At 41.1% G+C, this 22,324-nt stretch overlaps 1 protein-coding gene and 1 long non-coding RNA gene across 10 annotated transcripts in view; one reads left to right on the top strand and one right to left on the bottom strand.

The window, feature by feature from the left end:
* The window catches only part of tjp1b (tight junction protein 1b), a 47,514-nt gene extending 25,196 nt beyond the window's left edge, over window positions 1-22,318 (top strand). For 2 of the 9 annotated variants that reach the window (XM_008312468.3, XM_008312467.3), the window contains 28 exons: window positions 5,472-5,528; window positions 7,329-7,453; window positions 7,583-7,685; window positions 7,816-8,131; window positions 8,479-8,585; window positions 8,878-9,046; window positions 9,155-9,299; window positions 10,844-10,971; window positions 11,535-11,640; window positions 12,197-12,347; window positions 12,914-13,022; window positions 13,094-13,313; window positions 13,455-13,639; window positions 13,720-13,815; window positions 13,904-13,986; window positions 14,076-14,286; window positions 14,622-14,722; window positions 14,821-15,171; window positions 15,487-15,732; window positions 16,730-17,584; window positions 17,719-17,810; window positions 18,000-18,215; window positions 18,300-18,436; window positions 18,698-18,820; window positions 19,003-19,474; window positions 19,623-19,840; window positions 20,175-20,318; window positions 21,646-22,318. In XM_008312468.3, the coding sequence (XP_008310690.2) occupies window positions 5,472-5,528; window positions 7,329-7,453; window positions 7,583-7,685; window positions 7,816-8,131; window positions 8,479-8,585; window positions 8,878-9,046; window positions 9,155-9,299; window positions 10,844-10,971; window positions 11,535-11,640; window positions 12,197-12,347; window positions 12,914-13,022; window positions 13,094-13,313; window positions 13,455-13,639; window positions 13,720-13,815; window positions 13,904-13,986; window positions 14,076-14,286; window positions 14,622-14,722; window positions 14,821-15,171; window positions 15,487-15,732; window positions 16,730-17,584; window positions 17,719-17,810; window positions 18,000-18,215; window positions 18,300-18,436; window positions 18,698-18,820; window positions 19,003-19,474; window positions 19,623-19,840; window positions 20,175-20,318; window positions 21,646-21,740 (5,361 nt within the window). In that variant the 3' untranslated portion in view covers window positions 21,741-22,318. The remainder of the gene's footprint in view (window positions 1-5,471; window positions 5,529-7,328; window positions 7,454-7,582; window positions 7,686-7,815; window positions 8,132-8,478; window positions 8,586-8,877; window positions 9,047-9,154; window positions 9,300-10,843; window positions 10,972-11,534; window positions 11,641-12,196; window positions 12,348-12,913; window positions 13,023-13,093; window positions 13,314-13,454; window positions 13,640-13,719; window positions 13,816-13,903; window positions 13,987-14,075; window positions 14,287-14,621; window positions 14,723-14,820; window positions 15,172-15,486; window positions 15,733-16,729; window positions 17,585-17,718; window positions 17,811-17,999; window positions 18,216-18,299; window positions 18,437-18,697; window positions 18,821-19,002; window positions 19,475-19,622; window positions 19,841-20,174; window positions 20,319-21,645) is intronic. The other 7 variants (XM_017032911.2, XM_017032906.2, XM_017032908.2 and 4 more) reach the window with 7 other exon arrangements.
* Window positions 21,056-22,324, bottom strand: part of LOC103380471 (uncharacterized) — a 5,239-nt gene continuing 3,970 nt past the window's right edge. Inside the window, exon 3 of the long non-coding RNA XR_521674.3 lies at window positions 21,056-21,890. This is a non-coding gene — a long non-coding RNA (uncharacterized LOC103380471). The remainder of the gene's footprint in view (window positions 21,891-22,324) is intronic.

Genomic DNA, 22,324 nt, shown 5'->3' with positions numbered 1-22,324 from the left:
CTCCCTTCTCATTGTGTTACTGTTCATGTGCAAATAATTGAAACCTTGTAGGCAAAAAGTTTTAGAAAATATGTCAGTGCTGTGAGGCTCAGCTCTAAGGGTTGTAAATGTAACTTGTCCCTCTCACCAACACTGCTTTTGTCAGGCCTGTCCAATGCCATTATTATCCTGATATGTGGGATGCCATGACCTACATGGCTATGGCTAGCTCTTCTGTCAGCAGGCTTAGTTTTAACACATTGTGGATTTGTGAGATTTTAGTTCACATTCTGAAAATGTCTGTTACTGTAGTATTTCTGTATGCCCTAGTTCACAAACACTGTGTGAATCTGTTTTCAAATTAGTGGCCTGTCTTTTTCTATGGAGGCCAACCAGAGCTCATCACTTTGTTGGTCTAGTAAGGAGGACAAAGATGAGATATGCAAATGTGGCCCACCAGTAAACTGTATTTTAGTTCCATAAATGTCCAAAATTTGATTGGGTAAACTGTATTTTTTATATCAGTTCCATAAATGTCCAAAATTTGATTGGTTGCAAGTCCTGTGTTACAGGCATCAGGGGCCATTTAAGTTCATGAGGTTAAGTAGATAGATCAAATTTAATTTTGTTCTGAAGGCCTGCTGAGCTCTATGTGAATAACCTTGTGATCATGCCATGCAGTTAAATGAAGAGCTCAGTAATATTTTGTCACGTTAATATCATAATGAAGTACCACCACTGTGAAGTCACCTGTCCTCTCAACATGACCTGGAACAGAAGTTGCATTGTAAAGAGCTTTTACAGCACTTTTACGGCAACCATGTATTTCCTGTTTATGGTAAGTGATAATTTATAGTAAACATGAGGGTTTGAGTGTGTGGTTGGCACATAATGCAGTTGTTAAAGGCTGACATAGAAATAATTTGTTTTTGTGCACGTAATGTCCCCATATAAATTATAGTGATGACTCAATCATTACCAATGGGTCCCTATTTTTACGGGGGCCTAATTATGTCCAATTCTGGTTCAATTTCAAATTTCAGAGTTTTTTGTGGAAGTTTTTGTAAATATCGGTGGTATGTTTACACCAGAAGAATTTTGTTGATGTCAATATTTTAGCATTTTAGATTAGCATATTGTTTTTCACCATCTATTTTTTAATGCTCTTCATACAACAACAACAACGAAAAAAAAACTACACCTGATTTAGATATACCATTTAAAATAGTACAATTTTCTTGATACATTTTTATCCCATACTTTAACCATATTGGTCGTTGTCTCTTACGATTCCTTTCATGCTTCAGGCTATAGAATATAGGCAGCAGATGGAAACTCATTAAACTGCTGTAATAACTAATGAAGCAGATAGATTGGTGATGTTTTCTGCCATTTGAATCAGTGAAAGAAACTGTTGTATGTTGTGAAACAAAGAGGCACTTGTTTTTAGATGAGACATGAAACTGACCATTCTTCTCTTTTTTTTGATTGTTAACCGTCATTTTCAATATGCTGTGTTGGCAACCTGTTAATGTGAAATTTTCTCTTAGAAATGTACCTTTAATTTTCATCTCTTTCCTTGAAAACTGTTTATCAAAGAGCTAATTCTAATGTGAGATGTCTTTCTGAGGGTGAACTATAATGTATGCATGCAATGCAGCACACCTGGGGAGGAGGGGCTTATGTGGCGAATGACTTGAAAATATCCGTTGTAGTGGCAGCTGGAGGGTTAAATCTAATACAGCACTTTACACTGCGGATGGATGTTTCGCTAGTACAGAGGAGTCCCCGGCTGTAGCAGAACTGCAGATCCAACAGAGATTGCTGCCAAGCCAGATGGGATTTGCTTCGATCCCATGAATGTGTAGAAGAAAAGTGCACCAGGAAGGATAAATTACAAAGAAAGATATTGGTAAACGCACAGGAAGCGGTAGAATGTAGCTGCAGGAGGTTTTTGGTAAAGACTCACCTGTGCTTGTAACTTAGTTGTGTCAGAGCTCAGGGAAGAGGAGAGAAACAAAAATGTGTGCAAGCTGCTCTCAGATGTGATTGGTGTGTTCATGGCTGAGGTTTCGTGTTTGCGGCTGCAGGGAGTTTCTGTTCAATTTAATAGGACATAGCTGGAGGTTTGTGATGCTTTTATCTCTGTCGTCTCTTGTGACCAGAACGGATTGATGTAAGTATGCATATAGTTTAAACAGTATCCTAGACTTTGAGGAAAGAGATGTGACTGAGCTCTAAGCCTCTGATAGTTTTCTAAATCATACACGTGTGTGTCTTTTGTGGTCCTAATAGACTGGGATTAGGTTTTATGTCCAACTAAATTGGTTTCATGTTTTTAACTCCTTAACACTAGAGCAGTGTTGCATCTCTGCTACAGTTTTCCCTTCATTAGAGAGCTGCAGCACAGTGTCTAATCGCACCATGTGAGCAGAGTGACACTTGTGCCTCTCGGGATCCCTTGGTGTTAAAGCAAAAGCCTTCATTAGCATTTGAATATGTTATCCAGGGCAGGGGTTAGCAGTTGTCAGCACTCTTCTGCACATCCTTTTAAATTTCTAGACTCATCAATCACCTAGTTTTACACGTTTGCTGCTTCACTGCCTGTAGCTACAGCAGGATGCCATCCTGTTGTTGTTCTGTGTCTCTGACCGCAGTGCAACTTGAACACTGTGGTTGAAGTGTGCTTGTTTGGATTTATCAAATTGACAATTGCTGGCAAACTGGCCTGTTTTGATATATCACTATGCATTTTATTCATTTTATTATTTTTCTTTTTTAAAATAGGAATACTTATAGATTGCCTTATACTTATAATTGCTGATTATAATTAAATGTTCAACACCGAATTTCATTTTATAAGAAATTATCTTAACAATAATATATAAGAGTGTAGTGATGATGTCAAATGATTGGAATTCATAGCTGATTTTGGAATTTCAAAGTAACGAGCGAAATCTAGCAACAGTCTTACATGTATCACAGCCCTAACATTACAACATCTTGTTTTTTTTAAGTGATTTGTGAAAATCGTCTCCCCTTGTATTTCTACTACCCTCTTCTGGAGGAGTGGGAGAAGAATATTGTTTTCCCTGCATTGCATCATTTGTTTTGGTGGATGTGTTTCATTTAATTTGAAAGGTTATTAAATGTTCCTGAGTGTTCTTGCTGCAAGTTTCTATGAATAACTATGTTGCAGCAACACCACAGCAGACTTAATGAGTGCTATATTTAGCAAGTTTGTTCCCAAGAGGTCAAAATTGAATATGCACTTCTGCCTCATCCTATAACCATATACAGTAATAGCATACAATATATTCTTTTTCAAAATAAACATATTGCTTTTGTAAAAATATATTTTGTTATTCTCCTCAGCAGGGAATTGTTTTGTGCTACACAAACCATGCATTGTGTTGTTTAAGAGCTGTGACAACTGTGTGCTTATTAAAAATATGTTAGGGCTACTGTAGTGAGGACTAAAGTTGAGTTCATAGGATATGAAGAATATTTTTTATTATATAAAGTGGTGAACTTACCGTCTTTATGATTATAAAGTAATAGTAACCTAACCACCACAGGTAAAATTTACATTTTGGAAACTTCCAGTGTTCCAAATTATTTCCTTTATTGCTTATCTTCCCTCATGGGTATTGTTACTGATCATTAGAATGCTCCTTTTGAGCAACTCCCTCAGTTTGTTATCATATAGTCACTCCACTGATGGGCCCTTAGACTACACTTTTCCTGTCCTTGTTCCACAGTCTGTGGTATGGTCCATCTGTGATGTTGTGTTGGCTCCCAATCGCCTGGTTGTAGTCCCTCAAGCATGACCCAACGTCCATGGTGTGTCTCCTCTGTAGGGATGCTGCCAGCCTTGGCACTGGCTTGTGGCATAAAGCCTCTGTTGGCACAAGATGTTAATGGCCCACAAGGGCAAACACAACTAAGCCCAAAAAACACATCCGTCACTGGATGCTGACATGACTTTACTACAGATTGTACACTGGAGCAGTACAGAATGAGTCTCCACAGTTCAAATCAAACTATGGGAAACTTTCTTCTTTCTTTAATGGTGGGTGAGATTAGTGTCTTGTGCTCTGAAGCAGACACTCAAATGTTTGGGGTGGTTAAGACCCCACACAAATGCTTCGTAAACAGGTCATTTCGGTTCTATTATTAGGCAGTTTTCACATGTTACAAAGTGGTCACAGGTTTGTACCACTGGTGCAAACTCCATTATGTTAAAATCATAGCCAACAATAAACCGTTTTCATCTAAAATGAAAAGCTTTTATATTTAAATGAAATCAGCATTGTCTTTATATAAGCACAGTTGATAGGAACCCTCAGACACGGCCTGAATATGTCAGGCCGGTTGATCAACACCACATTGTTCCCCCTCTGTTACCAGAGCAACAAGCTCTGCTGGAGCAGCAAACAAAAGTACACTCCTCCAGCACGGTGTATGTCTGCATGTTTTACTGAATAACAATAAGGGGAACAACATGGATAAACCCTGCTTAGACTTTGTACACCACTACCTCATTACATCACTTGCTGTTATGTTTGTATCAAAGATTACTTTTTTTTTTTTTTGGAGAGGCATGCACTTAAATAGAATTTTAAAATGCATTCAAACTAAAAACCAGAGGTGGCATCTAGCAACAGAAAAAAACAACACAGTCAAGCAATAAGCTGTTTTAAAAAAACACAGTCAAGCAATAAGCTGTTTTAATATCCCAATTTAGATCTAGGACACAACCCCGCAAGTAATTAGTGCAAATGTTGTTAATTCATGTAAGAAAAAACAGGAACAAACGCATATATATACAGTATATATATATATATAATGTATATAACAAAATGTGTTTATTGCACTAGGTGTTAAAGTGTGCCGTCCTCTGCCTCTAAGTATTTGAGCTGATAGTATTTCATACACAGCCATTGGCTGTCTAATGTGTCATAACATTTTGGTGGAGGCCCAATGATACAGTAGAAGAGATGAGATAAGAATGAAGCAGAGCTGACCCAAAACCTGATTGAGTTGACCTTCATTTAATCCGCACTGGCTGTTGATGTTTGTGCTTGAGTATCAACCTCACTGTCAGCAGTTCCTGATTGTACACTTGAAGCAGTTAAGGTGCAATTCAATGCACGGTAAATGATGTGAAAGCTCCATCTGCAGCCTGACTTTAGGGAGAGCACGACACAAAGCTGTTTGTATTGCTCTAAATAAATAACATAAATCGAAGATAACTAAACATCCCGCTGAGTGCAGCTCTCTCCTGTTGTTGTGACATTTTGCCTTCTCATCAGATCTCACCTGCAGAGAGAAACTCATGTCTGATTCTTTCAACTCTTTATCATGTTTACCTATTGTTTCCATAGTAAACCATCCTGCACAGAGAGCCCATACAACGTTACCATCTGTCTATAATTTACTCTGCCTTTTCAACTAAATTTCTTTTTTAAAATAACATTTCTTTTTTCCAGAGCGCAGCAATGGAAGAGACTGTCATTTGGGAACAGCACACAGTTACATTACACAGGGTAGGTACCTCTGATCTGATCCTCTTCATGTACTATAGTTTTTTCACTCTATCTAGCAACAAGGCCTTTTATTTTATATAACACTTGAAAGTAAATATTCAGCCTATCGTAGCCTTGGGTTATGCGATCGCTGGTTTGATCTTCCTTAAGATTCTTTCATTTAACATTTTATTTTAGAGATTAGAATCGCCAGTATTTTCGGCTGTTTGTGTATACTGTACGCCTCTAAAAACTTCTACACCTAGTTGATCGCTGGTACTGTTGATTGTAAGTGACAAATAACCGTGGTATGCATCCCTCATGGGCAGTTATTGTTGACTCAGGTTTTGCAGATCACCTGCAAGCAAGGATCATGTTTTACTTTAATGACACTATTAATGTCTTCACATTCAATTAAGTCTTCCTAATATTTATTTTCTTCTTATTGTTGACATTGCACCTGACAGTTAAACATGTAGTGCACTTCTCCTAGGGGATTTATTGTATTCACTTGTCATACTATCCGCTCTGCCGCTATGAATGTCAGGATTATTTATGAGCAAACATGAAGTGGACACAGTCCAAGGTTGAGGCAGAAGAGCTGATCACAGTGTGTCTGTTATTCTGCTCTCAGACATCAGGGCAGGAGTTGTTGGAAAAAGGAAAATATAGTATCAGTTCATTTCATATTACTTCAATTAAGTAAAGAATATCATTAAAAAATGTACTGGGCAAACATTCAGTTTTACCTCAGATCACATAAAACTCACATTAAAAGGTTAATGTGTGTACTAATGTGTAGTCTTCCTACTATTGCAATAACTTAGATTGAATATTTGTGACAACTTGAATATTTATCAGTAACAAATCTATAAAGGTAAAGATGTGTTTGAACTTATCATCGCTCTTTGTGACTTAGATTGTTTTGCAAGCTGACTGGTTAGAAAGAGGCTTTTGCTGTTGCTTTTTCATGAATGCAAATTGGACCTACACACGTCATCATCGCAATTACGTTATTTTTTGCCTGGATGTGATGTTAGCATAATTTCAGGTGAAGTCAGCAATTAAAACTGAAGTGAGTAAATTTTTAAAGGGATGTTTTCCCATGCTGCAGAGATTATCATAGCAATTAAATCTGGAGACATTAACTACATCGTTTATAGTGAAATTCAATCTGCACAGTTGTGGAATCTGCTGAACTTGACGAATCAGTAAACATGCAGAGAGGATGCTCTAAAATGTAAAGCCAGCAAAAATTTTGCATGTGATTCATGTTGGAGCTTTTCAGAATGCCAATGTGGAGTAAAAGTGTTCTCATGTTCTCAAATATTAATATTTAGGTGTTTCTCTGCACAAGATAGCAAATAATTTGGTCCTGTCAACTTTCACAGTTAATTATATTGTGAAAAATGAATGGGGTCAGAAGATGTTTTTTGCCACACAAAAAAAAAAAAAAAACAGAGCAGAAACTGGTGCTGAATGTCTGTGACCATCAGGAGTTCTTCTCTTGCACTGACCCACCTTAAACGGCCAGATGAGTTCATGTTTTAGGTAACATTAACTGTCCCTAACTGCTGTTAGGGTATTGAAATGCACCAGAAACCTTGATGCAATGGATCCACAAATATTATTGAGACAGATATGAGTTAACAGTCAAGTTTTCATCTTTTCTAAAAGCTTTAAGGGTTACAGTACTAGTACATGGCTGTGTAGACAGAGTGTAAGCACACAGTGCCTGTCTTCAGTCCATATCTGGCCCCAGTTCTCTTAGGTCTGCTGGGATGAGATAGTCACTGTACTAAAGTCTCTGTTTGTGTGCAGGCACCGGGGTTTGGCTTTGGGATTGCCATATCGGGAGGTCGGGATAACCCTCATTTTCAGAGTGGCGAGACGTCCATTGTTATTTCGGATGTGCTGAAAGGAGGCCCAGCAGAAGGCCTGCTGCAGTAAGATGTTTACTGTTATTGGCTCCGGCCACTCAGATTGCAAGTTGTTATTATTAATTATATTAAGTATTACCTCGACATGCTTTAGAAAGACATTTTGCTGATTCCTTTTCCATCTTTTTTCTATAGAGAAAATGACAGAGTGGTTATGGTCAATGCTGTCTCCATGGACAATGTGGAGCATGCATATGCCGTCCAGCAGCTTCGTAAAAGTGGAAAAATTGCCAAAATTGTGAGTATCAAAGAGTTAGTATGATGTCCTCTTGAAATTAGTGTTTTCCTGTCAGTCACCAGAAAAATTAATTAATAAAAAATACAGTGTGTGTCAAACCTGCTTCAAGTCCTATTTTTTTCCCGGGCAGACAATCAGGCGAAAGAGGAAGGTTCACGTCCCCATGGGTCGCCTTGGGGAGAGGGAAACCATGTCAGAGCATGATGAGGAGGAGGACAGCTACGATGAAGAGATATATGAGACACGAAGTGGACGCAGTGGTGCTTACAGCGGTATGGGTGGGGCCATGGGCAGGCGCAGTGGCCGGAGTACAGGGCGAAGGGACAGGGAACGTGAGCGCAGTGTCTCACGGGAGCGGAGTCTCTCTCCGAGGTCAGACCGCCGCTCACACAATCAGCCTCCACGCCCTGCCAAGGTCACACTTGTCAAATCCCGCAAAAATGAAGGTGAGGCTCACAAACCCAGGGATAAAAGAGACCACCAGAGAGTTTTGTTGTTTGTTAAACCACAGTTAATCCACGAAATCCCCTCCGATATTAATGACCCAGCCGTTATTAGATGAGTAGACTTCCTAAATACAATAGGACTTCTGTATCAGCCTTGGTTAACTGCCAAAACAAACACGATTTGCCAGCCTCAGCAAAATCCAAGTTAACTTGAGTAAATCTCTGTACGAGAGTAATTCATCTTCTTTAAGCAGTAGTGTTAATCCCAGTGGGAGCAGTGGCTGCCAGTTAGTCCGGTTATGTGCACACTGTGCTAACATCATCTTTGCCGCTGTTCACTTTGTAAGCAGAATATGGCCTGCGCCTGGCCAGCCATATCTTTGTCAAGGACATTTCCCCTGAGAGTCTGGCAGCAAGAGACGGCAACATCCAGGAAGGAGATGTTGTACTGAAGGTGAGTGACTGGCTGACTGTTTTACTTGTTCTTGTACTATTGCAAGCATCATTGTTTTTTCCTTATAGATTTTTTTGAATCAGAGACTTGTCTGGACAAGCTTTTGTTTCAGCTCAATAGTCTGATAAATATTGCCTGATTAAATAATCCACTGTCACATATATCATTGTATATATTTAAATAAATGTCTTTTTTATTTATATATGTTAATTGTGTACATTTCTATTGACTGTTTAATTTGTGATTTAATTTAACTACTCCTAACTACTCCTTTCCCTTGTAATAAACCCAGATCAATGGCACAGTGACCGAGAACCTCTCCCTGATAGATGCCAAGAAGCTGATAGAAAGGTCAAAGGGCAAGCTAAAAATGGTGGTGCAGAGGGACGACAGGGCAACCCTGCCGAACATCCCTGACCTCGAAGACAGCATTCCTTCAGCAAACGCCTCTGACAGAGACGGTGAGAGTGGTGTCAAATGTTGAATCCTGTAGATAAGTGGCCACAGTAGAAGCTGTCCGGGAGTATTTGCGACAGCAGACGGTGACCTGCGACCTCTGCTTTGATCAGACATTTCAGATATTCATTCTTTGGCATCCGACCATTCCAATCGATCACACGACAGACATCGTAGCAGCCGGTCGCGCTCTCCAGACAGACGATCGGAACCGTCGGATCACTCCAGACACTCACCCCCTCAAATCAGCAACGGCAGGTAGAGAATATCTGTGACCAATTCTCCGTGTGCTCAGTTTTCATCGTGCATAAAATAAGGTTCACATCAATAGAAATCTATTCTGCTATTGTTTTACTTTACTATTAATAACAAAGTTATTAAGGTAAAAAAAAATATTATTCTAAAAAATGTACTAACTTATATTCTTATAATTCATTATATTTAGCAAAATAGGCCAGATATTTTTTTTTCAAAAGTGAAAATCACAGCATTATGTCAGTGATCTCTAAACTCAAGAACCTTTAGGCAAAAACAATAGTTGCTTTACTAAAAGCTGTCAGTAATCACATATTTGCATGCACGTTAAATGTTTGTCAACTCTCTTCTTTTTAAATGTCACCAGCTGGAGAATACCGTAAGCAATTAGTCAGTATCCCTAGTGAGACAGTAGGACTGATAGTTGTAGATATTCCAAAATAGACACAGGTAGATCAGTAGATGGTTTTTTGTTTGTTTGTTTTTTGGAAAAACTGCTTGTAAAAGTCTGGAAAAATAGAAAACTTAATCTCATTTGTCACTAAAATGACCTTACATGACATCACTTATCCAGTGACAGCTGACGTTTTGTCTTGAGGTAACAGAGGACAGTGAAAGTGTTACCTGATCTCTGCCTCCTCAGAGTTTTGGTAGACAAACCACATGCTTGGCACAAGGACAATATGACTGTTAGAATGAAGGAACAAAAGACTGCCACTGACAGTTATCAGTCATCTGGCTTTGTTTTCTGTTGATATCGGTACAAAGTTGTATTTCTCAAACAAAATAATAGTAAAAATAAAGATAAATTAAATGTCATAGATGACACAGGCAGCTTAACAGAAAGTGAGCAGAATAACATATTGGGTGTGTTTTTCTTGTATTCATTTCAATATATATATATTAATAGTTATGTAAAATAGTCATTTCTACCCATTATGAGTACACACACTGTACACGCTTGTTATTTGTTTATTGTTATTGGTGTAAATCTTTTCCAAATTGAAACACTGTCAGTGGTTATAGAACACTGCACAGGTTTCTCTGAGCATACTTAAACTCTTTATGGAAGTGATTGATTCTAAAATATACCTTTGACTGACCAGTACACTTCAGATGTCACTTTGTACAGTTGAGCCTGCTCTTGTTGTTCAAGGTAGCGTTATCTCAGTTATAGTCTGAGCCGCAGTGAGTTGTACCCGCAGGACAGGAGCCACCCTTATTGTTCACCTTAGATAAGGTGATCTAAAAATAATTCATTGAACACTGGAGAGACAAAGTGTTGACCTTCCAGACTAAGACACAGCTTCACACTCAAGCTGTTCACCTTTCTCTGCAGTAATTGTTCATTGCAGCCAGGAGGATAGAATTCCATTAAACTAGAGTTAGCCATATTTTTCTTGACTGTAGTCAAGAAGTTAGAAAGTGCCTCAAAGTTTTGAAATAGCCCAAAGCTCTAATTCTGCTTAAAAACACATTATTGATGATGTTCTGTTTAGCCGTCAATAAATAGATGCAGTAAAACAAATATCTGTTTTTGTCTGCAGTCACAGAAGTCGTGATGATGAACGGGTCTCCAAGGCAGCATCTACACCAGCGAAAATAGCAGAGGATGTTCCTTTACCCAAACCTAAGGATTCAGTCAGAGAGGATAAACAGCTGCCACCACTCCCAGGTCAGAGAAACAAACATCATTCATAAAGGCAGGTCATTTTGTATTCCTCTAAATATAAACCAATCACACTTATAATCTGGCACACGTCCACACTCATGAGATTAGTTGGCAAATTAGCCAACATTAATTTTTCTGACATTTATTTGCAGCAGAATGAATAAATAGTTTCGAGATAGTGAGCTGAAGTCTCCTTTGTCCCTGTCATTTTTGCCCTTTTTAAAGCTCAGTGACCAAAAAAGGTTGAATCTGACCGCCTGCTGAGCTTGGCTCAGTTGCCTGGAGCCAAGTGAAAATAAACTTTATGATTTGATAGAGTCTGACATTCTTCCCCAGCCACCAGCACTCTGGTGGTGGTTCTGTTTGACCTCTCTGCGCAGGAATATGTGCTGTGCATTTCAGTGTGTGTACACACACACTGTCAGAGAGTGATGAGGATCTGCTGTATTATGTTGTGACAGAGTCTGAGGGAATGTCTCTTTGTTTCAACACATTCGGTGGGCTGTTTTATAACTTCTGTCGTCCTGAATTACCAACATTGTTTCGTCTTTCCCTGTGTTTGGTAGAGCCCAAACCAGTGTACGCTCAGCCTGGACAGCCAGATGTCGACTTGCCGGTCAGTCCCTCTGATGCCCCTGTGCCAAGTGCTGCTCATGATGACAGCATCCTACGGTAACAAGAGTTTACGACGCATGAATTAATGTGTGTCAGTAGGGTACGTTAGCCCAGTCAAGACGTTTTGTTTGTGTAGGTAGACATTTTTATGCTTTATATAACTAACTAAACTTCTGCTTTGAATTTACCAGGGTGACATAAAAATAAACTATCTTTGAATTTTATGAATACAAAGAATGGAGATGTAAAGAAATTGTAGTAATATACCTGTTTCGATGCAGTAAATAAAAATAAATTGTCAAATTACATTATTTAATTTCTACTGGTAGGGTCACTTGACATTTTTTTTTAAAAATATGTCTTCTCCTTATTGAGAGGACCATCATATTGGATCACAATGTGTTTGTAAGACCACAGTAATCAACTATATATAACCTGTGTTTTAATGATAACTGTATTCATTTACATGCTTGGACTGAAACATGTTGTAATAGGCAAATGTGTAACCACAACACCTGATCTTCCACTGAAACATTTTTTACAAAATTGTATCTTTCACGTTCCACTAAGTTAATATTCTTACCAAGGAAATTCCACCATGTGATCTCCTCAGGCCGAGCATGAAGCTGGTGAAGTTCAAGAAGGGGGAGAGTGTTGGACTGCGTCTGGCTGGAGGGAATGACGTTGGCATCTTTGTAGCTGGAGTGCTGGAAGATAGCCCGGCAGCAAAGGAGGGCCTGGAGGAGGGTGACCAAATTCTCAGGGTGAGCCGCTTTATCCCCATTAAACAAAGCCTATGAGCTCATCTGAAAACCAGTCATGGCATTTTAATATCATGGCTGGTAAAAATTAGAAAATGATTTAGAATGTGGAACAGTCTGGAAACTCAGAGAGAACCAGACAGTCCTGTTTAAAAGGCTGAACTCTATCACACTTCTTCTTTTATTCAAGCTTTCAGACTTTAGCTGCCATGGAAATTCCAGCAGCTCCAGACTCATCTCTTAGCGATGGCCCTGAAAGAACACACACTATAAAAACTGTCACCTCTGGTTTTGTTTGTTCCACTTCCTCTCTGTCGTATATTTCCCTGTTTGTACCTACTCCTCCTCTTTTATCCAAATAAACTGACAAATGACTGGAGCATTTGGAGTGCAGTAAAACCTGCTGTTACCAAGGCAATACAGAAAACAGGGAGAGCTATGTAAACCTTTACTTAAATAGAAATTTACATTTCAGTCATTCATTCTTCTAAAAGTCAAAAACTTCTCTAAATACCTCAAAGTAACAGTAATCTTTACAAAACCATTATCTTTTTGTTTTTTAAATTCAGGTAAACAATGTAGATTTTGCAAACATAATCCGAGAGGAGGCGGTGCTGTTCCTCCTGGACCTTCCTAAGGGCGAAGAAGTCACTATTTTGGCACAGAAAAAGAAGGATGGTGAGTAATGAAAAGTGAAAAAAACAAACATGAATATCTGCCTTTGAACTCACTTATCCTTTGCTGTTAAGTGTATCGGCGGATCGTTGAGTCTGATGTGGGCGACTCCTTCTACATCCGGACCCACTTTGAGTACGAAAAAGAGTCTCCGTATGGGCTGAGCTTTAACAAGGGTGAGGTTTTTCGTGTGGTGGACACACTCTACAACGGCAAGCTTGGATCCTGGCTTGCCATTCGAATTGGCAAGAATCATCAAGAGGTGGAAAGAGGAATTATTCCCAATAAGAACAGGTGAACGAATCCAAACATACAATGATTGCATGGCTTGTTCACGTGTTTGTAATACATTTGTAATAATTTTCAGTGTTATGCCCTATCAGTGTCTGTGTCAAATCTAAGCATTAATTACATTTCGTATTGCTTTTTCTACAGAGCCGAGCAGCTCTCCAGCGTGCAATACACCCTCCCCAAGACAGCAGGGGGCGACAGGGCCGACTTTTGGAGGTTCCGTGGCCTTCGCAGCTCAAAGAGGAACCTGAGAAAAAGTAGAGAAGACCTCTCCTCCCAGCCAGTACAAACAAAGTTTCCAGCTTACGAAAGAGTTGTATTAAGAGAAGGTATGCATTCTAACCAAGTCTGCAAAGACATAAAACCTGTCAAAAGACTTTTTATGTATTCATTAATTTATTTTGTGCAGCTGGTTTCCTGAGGCCCGTTGTAATTTTTGGTCCCATTGCTGATGTTGCTCGAGAAAAACTCTCCAGAGAAGAGCCCGATATTTTTGAGCTTGCAAGTATGTTTTACTTCTCATGCACAATACTTCATATTTATGTGGACAAAAGTTCAATAAATCCTATTTTTTTCTGTCTTGATATTTTCAGAGAGTGAACCAAGAGATGCAGGAACAGATCAGCGTAGTTCAGGAATCATTCGTCTTCACACCATTAAGCAGATCATTGACAGAGTGAGTGTGAATTCTCAAGAGTCATTGGGTCATTTTAGCACAGGGTGGAACTCTCTACATTTCAACCTTTCTCTCTATTTTCCATGAAGGACAAACACGCTGTGCTGGACATTACCCCAAATGCTGTGGACAGGCTGAACTATGCTCAGTGGTATCCAATTGTAGTCTTCTTAAATCCAGATAATAAGCAGGGTGTGAAGAACATGAGGACCAGACTGTGTCCTGAGTCCAGGAAAAGTGCCAGGAAGCTGTATGAGCGGGCCATCAAACTGAGGAAGAACAATCACCACCTGTTCACCAGTGAGTGTGCATACAATTAAAACTGACTCTTCTAGAAATATACACTCTCTCTGGTACGGCTGTATTTTTTTTTTTTTGTATTTAAGCAATAATACAGTGAAGGGTTCAACATTTTTCAGTACACCTCAGCCTGTCTTTACCTGCTCCAGCAGAGGGCGCCATAAGTATTTCTTAAACTTAAAGTGTTGCTACCAAATACATGTTACAAAATTACGTTTTACCTACATGCAGTGAAGTGTATGAGTGATGTTGATTCCTGAAAATAGGACAGATTACTTTTTGTTCATTTAAGTGATGATGAAAAAACGAATTAAATGCAAATATTCTCTTTATAGCCACCATCAACCTAAATAATATGAATGACGGCTGGTACGGAGCTCTGAAAGAAACTATTCAGCAGCAGCAGAACCAGTTGGTGTGGGTCTCAGAAGGCAAGGTAAGGAAAACATATCCAGTCTGTTCTAAACCACTACACTGAATAGCATTGATATTTGTGCTGGTAGTTTGGCATGAGGTGACCGTTTCTCTGCTCAGGCGGATGGTACCACAGAGGATGACTTGGACATCCACGATGACCGTCTGTCCTACCTGTCAGCACCTGGCAGTGAATACTCCATGTACAGCACTGACAGCCGCCACACGTCTGACTATGAAGACACAGACACAGAAGGCGGAGCCTACACAGACCAAGAGCTGGATGAGACTCTGAATGATGAAGTGGGTTTGCCCACAGAGCCTGCCATAACCCGTTCTTCAGAGCCTGTGAGGGAAGACCCTCCAGTCATCCAGGACACCCCTGGTTACCCTGGATACCAGCACCCTGTCCAGCCAGACCCACCGAGTCGCATTGATCCTGCTGGGTTCAAAATGGCCACGCCGCAGCAGGTGAAGTACATTTCTGCCTTTGCAGGCCGTCCTCTGTGGGCTTTGTTTTTAGTAATGTATGGTCAAATGTATAGCCTCCTTTGTCTTCTTTGTCATGTCCTGACCTTTGTTTAGATTAAATGTCCTTTGCCCAGTAATAAACATGTTCTAGAAGCTACTGGTAGGCTATCTATTTGAAACGCATTTCCTAAGTGCAGTCTGTGGCAGCTGTAGAACTGAATCAGAGTAAGGAAGAAGGTCATGGTGTTGGGGTGAGCTATGTTTTGTGTGCCTTTGGCAGGCTCTTTATAAATGTCTCTTAACAATACTTCACAGCAAGATGAGGCTGCTCTGCCCATGCCCTCATTGCCTCCGACAGTGGTAACGCCCCCTGCCGTTGAGCAGCCTGTACAGCTAGAGAGTATGCACCTAGAGGAGCCTCCTGCTGCAGCCGCAGCCCCTCAGGCTGACTCAATAAACAGCCCCAGCCCTGCCCCTGAGCTTAATCAGCCCCCACCACCACCTCCGCCACCACCACTACACGAACCCCACCCATCTGGACCCTCTGGTCCAGAACCAAAGGTACCGGCTGTACTGGACTGGGCCTGGGCCCCAGCCCACTGTTTTAACTGCCTGTCTTCTCGCACATGCTTTCTACTCGCTCTCTGCATGAAACGCCCACACTGTGTTACTCACCGATCCCACCGTGTGCCTCTGGCTCCCAGAGAAAAAGTGCGACCTCATGCACCACAGTGAGCTGGGAGACCAGAAGGACTAGTACATCTTTGACCAGGATGAAGATATCCACAAGCAGCCTTAATTGTCGGCTCTTACCTCCTTTGCATGGCTCCTTATGTTTTTGGGTTCAACTCGGCTTCGACTTTCCTCCGTAGATAAGCTATCGTGGCACTTACAGTGGCATCATAGTGGTAGATGTGTCGTCTGTTGTAGTGCCAGTAGTTGCATTAGACAAAAACTGAATGTTGGTTGCATGATGAAAGCTAACCTGCAGACAGTACTGTTGGACAAGATTCCATCGATCACTTCTCCCTGTAGAACCCCCCCCCAAAACAATAAAACATCCATCAGCACACTGCATTATGCCGTCTCCTTATAGTTCTCTCGTAGATACCAACAAACGAACGGCTTCAATAGAATGTACTGTAAGTGGATTTGCTGTCTACAGGCTACACATCATATGTTTGAAATGAGGCCTTTCAGAAATGTGCACTTTTCGTGTTGCTTCACCACAAATAAGTGTGAAAATTATTGTAATGACAAGTAAATCCAGTTGGGTTTCTATAAGTAGAAGGATTACCATTCTTGAAAGGCATCTTATCAAACAGACATTCAGGTCTCTTTGAATTAATGGATTACGGTTTGCTTGTGTAATTGCATTTTTACTCTGTGTGTTTGTTTAAGTATTTGTTACCTAATTTTTTACCCTACTTCACATGTTATATTTTCACCTCAAACTCCCTAAGTTTGGCTTAATGAAGTACTGATGCTTTTTATGTCCCTTTTAAGCTTTAAATGTCAATATGGAACATGTATTTATTTTAGTCTTATTTCCTTACAGATGTACAAGAAAGAGCTGTACAATATGGAGGAGCCTGTCAGGATCAACCACGGCATGAAGCCGTCATTGAGCTACAGTCACCAGCTGCAGTACCAGGACAAACAGCCATACCGTGATTATGACCACCCGCCTTATGGTTATGATGGAGGCGGCTACACAGAACCAAAGCCTCACAACACTGACTCTCATCTGCACTACGACAACCGTGTGCCTCATTACAACGAACAGTGGCCCCACTATGACCAGCAGACCTCATCCTCCCAGCCCACAGGTTACCAGACCGGCCACCAGCAACCCATGGGCTACAACCCTCAGCCCTCCTATGAGGATGGACAAGGGAGGGACTACAGCCCTCCTCAGCCACGTTACGATGAGGCCTCACCAGTGGGATATGACGGCCGACCACGCCACAGTAAACCAGGGCCTATTCGTTATGATGAACCCCCGCCCCCTCCACCAGTAAACTATGATGCTCGCTCTCCCTATGAGGCAGAACATAGCTTCCCCATCAACTCACCTCGATCACCAGAGCCTCCAAAACAGTACTATGGAGACTCTGGTTTGAGGCCCACCTACATTCCTGGACCTCCGAACCGGGGCTATAAGGCAGGGATGCACGAGCAGATGTTAAATTCTGAACCCCCCATTCCCTCTCCCAAACTAGAAGCCCTACCCCCTCTAGGTGAACCTGTGATCAGTCCTGGCTGCAAACCCCAACCCTCTGTGCCAAGGGACGATCTGGATGAGGACCCAGCCATGAAACCACAGTCAGTGCTCAACAGAGTCAAGATGTTTGAGAACAAACGGTCTGTTTCTATGGACAGGGCTAAAGAAAGTGGAGAGTCAGTACTCAGGGTAGGTTCTGGTCACACAGGATTGAAAAAAAAATGTCAGTGTACAAAAAGAATAGATGAGGAAATGGAAAATAAAATAGTGCAGATCTTGATGAGATGATAGGTGTAAAATGTTTGATCTTTGTTCTTTTTTAGCCTCCAGATGTTCCTAAACCTGTGACGACACCGGGCCCCGTCCCCAAAGCCAACTCCCTTAGCAACCTGGAACAAGAGAAGTCTACCTACAGGTTAGTAGTTCTTCTTACAACACACAAAGCAAAGGAATTAAGTGGAACCCTTCAAGGGAGTAAAGACCTACTGTTTCAGCACCATCTAGTGGAGTTATCTTACTTTGCAGGTGAAGTTTGATATGTTCTAAAAAACCTGGAATCTAAACACACTGGAGTCATTTCTGTGGATGTCCGTTTCCTCTGCAGGGCTCCTGAGCCACAGAAGCCTCACGTCAAACCCTCAGATGATGTCATGCGCACCAACCACTATGACCCAGATGAGGATGAGGAGTACTATAGGAAGCAGTTGTCCTACTTTGACCGCAGAAGCTTTGACAGCAAGGCCATGGGCCAGCCCCTCCCTGGCATGAACCGCTTTCATGATCTGCCCAAACCAGCTCAACTGTCCTTCCCATACAGCAGGTACTACCACACGGCCCAATCCCCAGAATGCTGTTTTGATACCCCTAATAATTAAGTATGAGTAACTGCCCTCTTCGGTTGCAGAGTTGAGTCGGTAGAGAAGGTGAGTCCGGTGGAGAAGAGGTACGAGCCCATGCACCAGATCAGCCCCTCTTCCCAGTATGGACCTCCAGCCCCCTCCATGCTTCCCAATGCACTGCCTAAACACAGTCCTAATGAAGGTGAACTCTTATATGTTCTGTTCATTCTTTAAACACCGTCAAATCTCCATCCAGTTGAAACTGATTCAGGAGTGTCTCTATTGCTGCATAATTCAAAACAAATATTTTTGAAAAACACCAAAGAGTGTGTTTATTATGGTCACACCAAGATGTTTTGTGCTACGCTTTCGTTCCTCTGACATCAAAACTGTTCAGATCATTGGTTAATAATAACTCAACAAATAACATTTAATTTACCTACATTTATGCTTTTATCCAAAGGGACTCATAAGAGAAGGATAAACAATCAGGCATGTTCCCCTAGGAATCGAATCCAGGACTCTCTGCTCTCTGCTTCTGAGGCAGGAGTGATCTATGATCTGGTCAAGTGGAAATGGATAAAAGGTTTCGATCGCCAACAAAAAAAATCCCACTTTGTTCTTTAGGCAGCCAGAATTACTACACCTGTTAATGTTGTAGCACTGTCTCAGGGTCAGATGAGTTTGTACAGTCAGAGTGTGGGAGTGTTTGTTGTTCCAAGGACAGCTGATAATGAAATGGTTGTGTCCTCCTCTTTGCATTTCTAGCTAACTCTATAGCTGAACCGTTGACCTCTCCCAATCCAAAACCTGAGCTTCCAGCACTGAGGCCGACCAGCAGGGATGAATCCGCACCACTTGGCTACCTGCCCCCAAGGGGCCTCCCCGACAAATCCCCAGTCAACGGCACTGATGTGGCACCCCCAAAGACTCTTTGCGCTCCGGCTCCAACAGGCTACAACCGCTACGTCCCCAAGCCTTACACCAGCTCAGCACGCCCTTTTGAGCGCAAGTTTGAGAGCCCCAAGTTCAACCACAACCTGCTGCCTAATGACACACAAATGAAGACAGACCTCCTCCCCAAGCCCAGTGTTCTGGGCAGCAGCAGTGGGAAGCCTCAGTTGTCACCACAGCCCCTGGATCACGACAGTGGCCTGGATACCTTCACACGCACTATAGACAACAGGCCCAAATACCAGCACAATAACATTAACGCCATCCCCAAGGCCATCCCTGTCAGGTAAAGACGAGCTCATTGATTTACATTCTAGGGGTCATTCGGGGTCAACCGCGAGCTGCAGAATGACAATGATAACAATGTGTCCTTGTGTTCTCAGAGGTTACTTTTCTTTACAATGTGACTGATGTGGTAAACTTGTGATCCTCAGCCCTGGCGCACTGGACAATGATGATGAAGATGAAGGGCACACAGTGGTGGCAACAGCGCGGGGGATCTTCAACTGTAACGGGGGCGTTCTGAGCTCTATAGAAACAGGCGTCAGCATCATCATCCCCCAGGGCGCCATTCCTGAGAACGTGGAGCAGGAGATTTACTTCAAGGTGTGTCGGGACAACAGCATCTTACCCCCCCTCGACAAGGAGAAAGGTTAGTGCTGGGCAGCAGCTCTGGGTGAATTAGCGTCAGAGATATGTCAAAGGGGGAAAAGGAAACATTCTGAACTGTTCAGTCTAACTCTCTTACAACAGCAGAAGACAAAAGCAAAATATGTTGAAGTGTCACCAGTGTTTCAGTGAGTAGTGTTAACATTAACACTGAGAGTTACGGAAATGTAATCTAAATAAAATACATGTGTGAACTTTGGTTCTTGGACCTTTAGCATATCAGTACATGTTCCTTGGAGATTTTTACCACATCTGTTTTACCAGTTGAGTATTTGATTTGTGACTTTTTGTAAAAAAAGAAGTGTGTGTCTGTGCAGGAGAAACGCTGCTAAGTCCACTGGTGATGTGTGGCCCTCATGGACTCAAGTTCTTGAAGCCAGTGGAGCTGCGCTTACCTCACTGTGCGTCCATGACCCCTGATGGTTGGTCTTTTGCTCTAAAATCCTCCGACTCTTCGTCGGGTATGCTGTCCCCTCTCTGTCCTTTTGGGTCTGTAGGCTGTCTGTGGTGTCCACTGGTGACTGTTGGTGTCTAATTTCCGTTAGACCGTCTTTCCTTTTTTCCTATTTCTTTATTTCCTTGCATGTACTCTTGTTTTTTTTTATCTGCCACATAAAATCCAACTACTCCAAAACTGGTTTTGGTATTTATAATAGTGAGTTTAAAATGACTGGTGCCACCTCTTTAACTTATATAGATGTCCTTACCAGGACTGTAGACCATGAATCTGAAACGGTCGCAGCTGTTTATTCAGGAGTTGTTTGAGAAACTCCATCGTTTAAAGTGAAAAGCTACTTTTTATTCAGTGTCAGTAAATACTCAATATATTTGTCTTTCTTTGTACTGTTCTGTTAACTATGATTTAATTTAGGTGAAATTCAAAATCCCAACACTATGACATATGTCATGTGTAGCAGGTCACCACAGAGAGTGACAGACACCTGTGCTGATGTTCACCAGCTCCAGATAACTAATGGATCAGAGCATTAGGTTTCATGCCTGTGTCTCTGAACTAATTATAATTCATATAATTACAATTCTATTAAAGAAGACTTGCAACTAACAACCAAGACTTCCATGATGTGGAGCTTCCTCCGAACCAGGACAGAACTTTAATTCACTCTTATTCTAGTCAGTGAAGTTTATAGTTTAGATGTAGTGAGGGGTTAAAGTCTAACTCAGATCAAAGCAGTAAAGCATGTTTTATTCATTTATTTTATTATAATCCCAGAACAGTCAATTCAAACATAATCCTGGGTTACACATATAATTATGTAATCTCACCAATTTCTCCAGTTCGTGACAGTTATCTGAATTGTCAGCAAAGCTACTTAATCTGTAAAATAACATCCTCTGTCCAAAAATTCTGGTTTAGATTAGTTCATTTGATTTTGATCTTCCTTTTAATGGTCATTTGTTTGTGTGCCTTCTTTATTGTGAGCATGTTGTCAATGTATTTATCTGTGATATAATACAGTCCAGGAAAAAAGCCCTGCCATGGCAGCATACTATTTGGGTGTATTTGTTCCTGATCAAGTTACTGTTAAAAGTTAATTCACCAACATCAGAAGAAAAAAACAGTACAAATGTTACATTATTATGTGTATTCATGCCAATGTGACCAGACAGTAGTGTTGCTTTTGAATTATTTTGTGTCCAATTTTACAAAACAAAAATTAGCAGACTATATATGTTACTCTTAATGGACTCTTGGTATTTGTCCTGGTGTTTCAGGACTCCAGTTTGTCTGTTGGCTGATGTCATCATCCTGCCTCTTGTCACTTGCAGGTGATCCTAAAACCTGGCAGAACAAATCCCTCCCTGGAGATCCAAACTACCTGGTGGGCGCAAACTGTGTGTCCGTGCTTATTGACCACTTCTGAAGAGGGCGACAGCTGGCCTGTTACTGAATGTGATGAAGCGGGGAGCTCTGGCGCCCCATGCTGTGCCCGCCCCCTTGCAACAAGCCGAGGTGCACAAGGCCTGATGAAGAATGAACTCCGAACTTTCATGATGTTTACTGTGCTCCGAATCTGAAAAGAAAAAGAAAAAAAAACAGAAACAAATGTCACACAGCTACAAGGGGAGTCAGGGGTCATCCAGTCATCTCCAAGGCTGTTCTCTTTCCTTGCTTTCTTTCTTTCTTCCTTCCTTTCTTTCTTTTTCGGTGCTTTCAAGGCTTGCAAAAAAAAAGACTAAAAGAAGTTATTTAAACAACGGAACTGAAGTTGGAATGCATGATCAGTGCACAGACTGAAAAATATACTTTTGACATTTTTAGCTAATTTTGTAAAAGGGTCAGAGCAGTGCAAAAAAAAAAGAATTTTGGAAACTTGTTTATTATTGCAATAGGATTTTTGCATACTGTAAGGAAAAATTAAGAATACACTCACAAACAACAAAGTTGGTATATGCAAAACTTTTGTTTGTGAGTTCTATGGTCAGGCATTTTCACCTATGAAGGATT

Source organism: Cynoglossus semilaevis, chromosome 6 (assembly GCF_000523025.1).
Source record: "Cynoglossus semilaevis isolate Cse_v1.0 chromosome 6, Cse_v1.0, whole genome shotgun sequence".
Classification (NCBI taxonomy): Eukaryota; Metazoa; Chordata; class Actinopteri; order Pleuronectiformes; family Cynoglossidae; genus Cynoglossus; species Cynoglossus semilaevis.
This window is presented reverse-complemented; position numbering and strand designations above follow the sequence as displayed.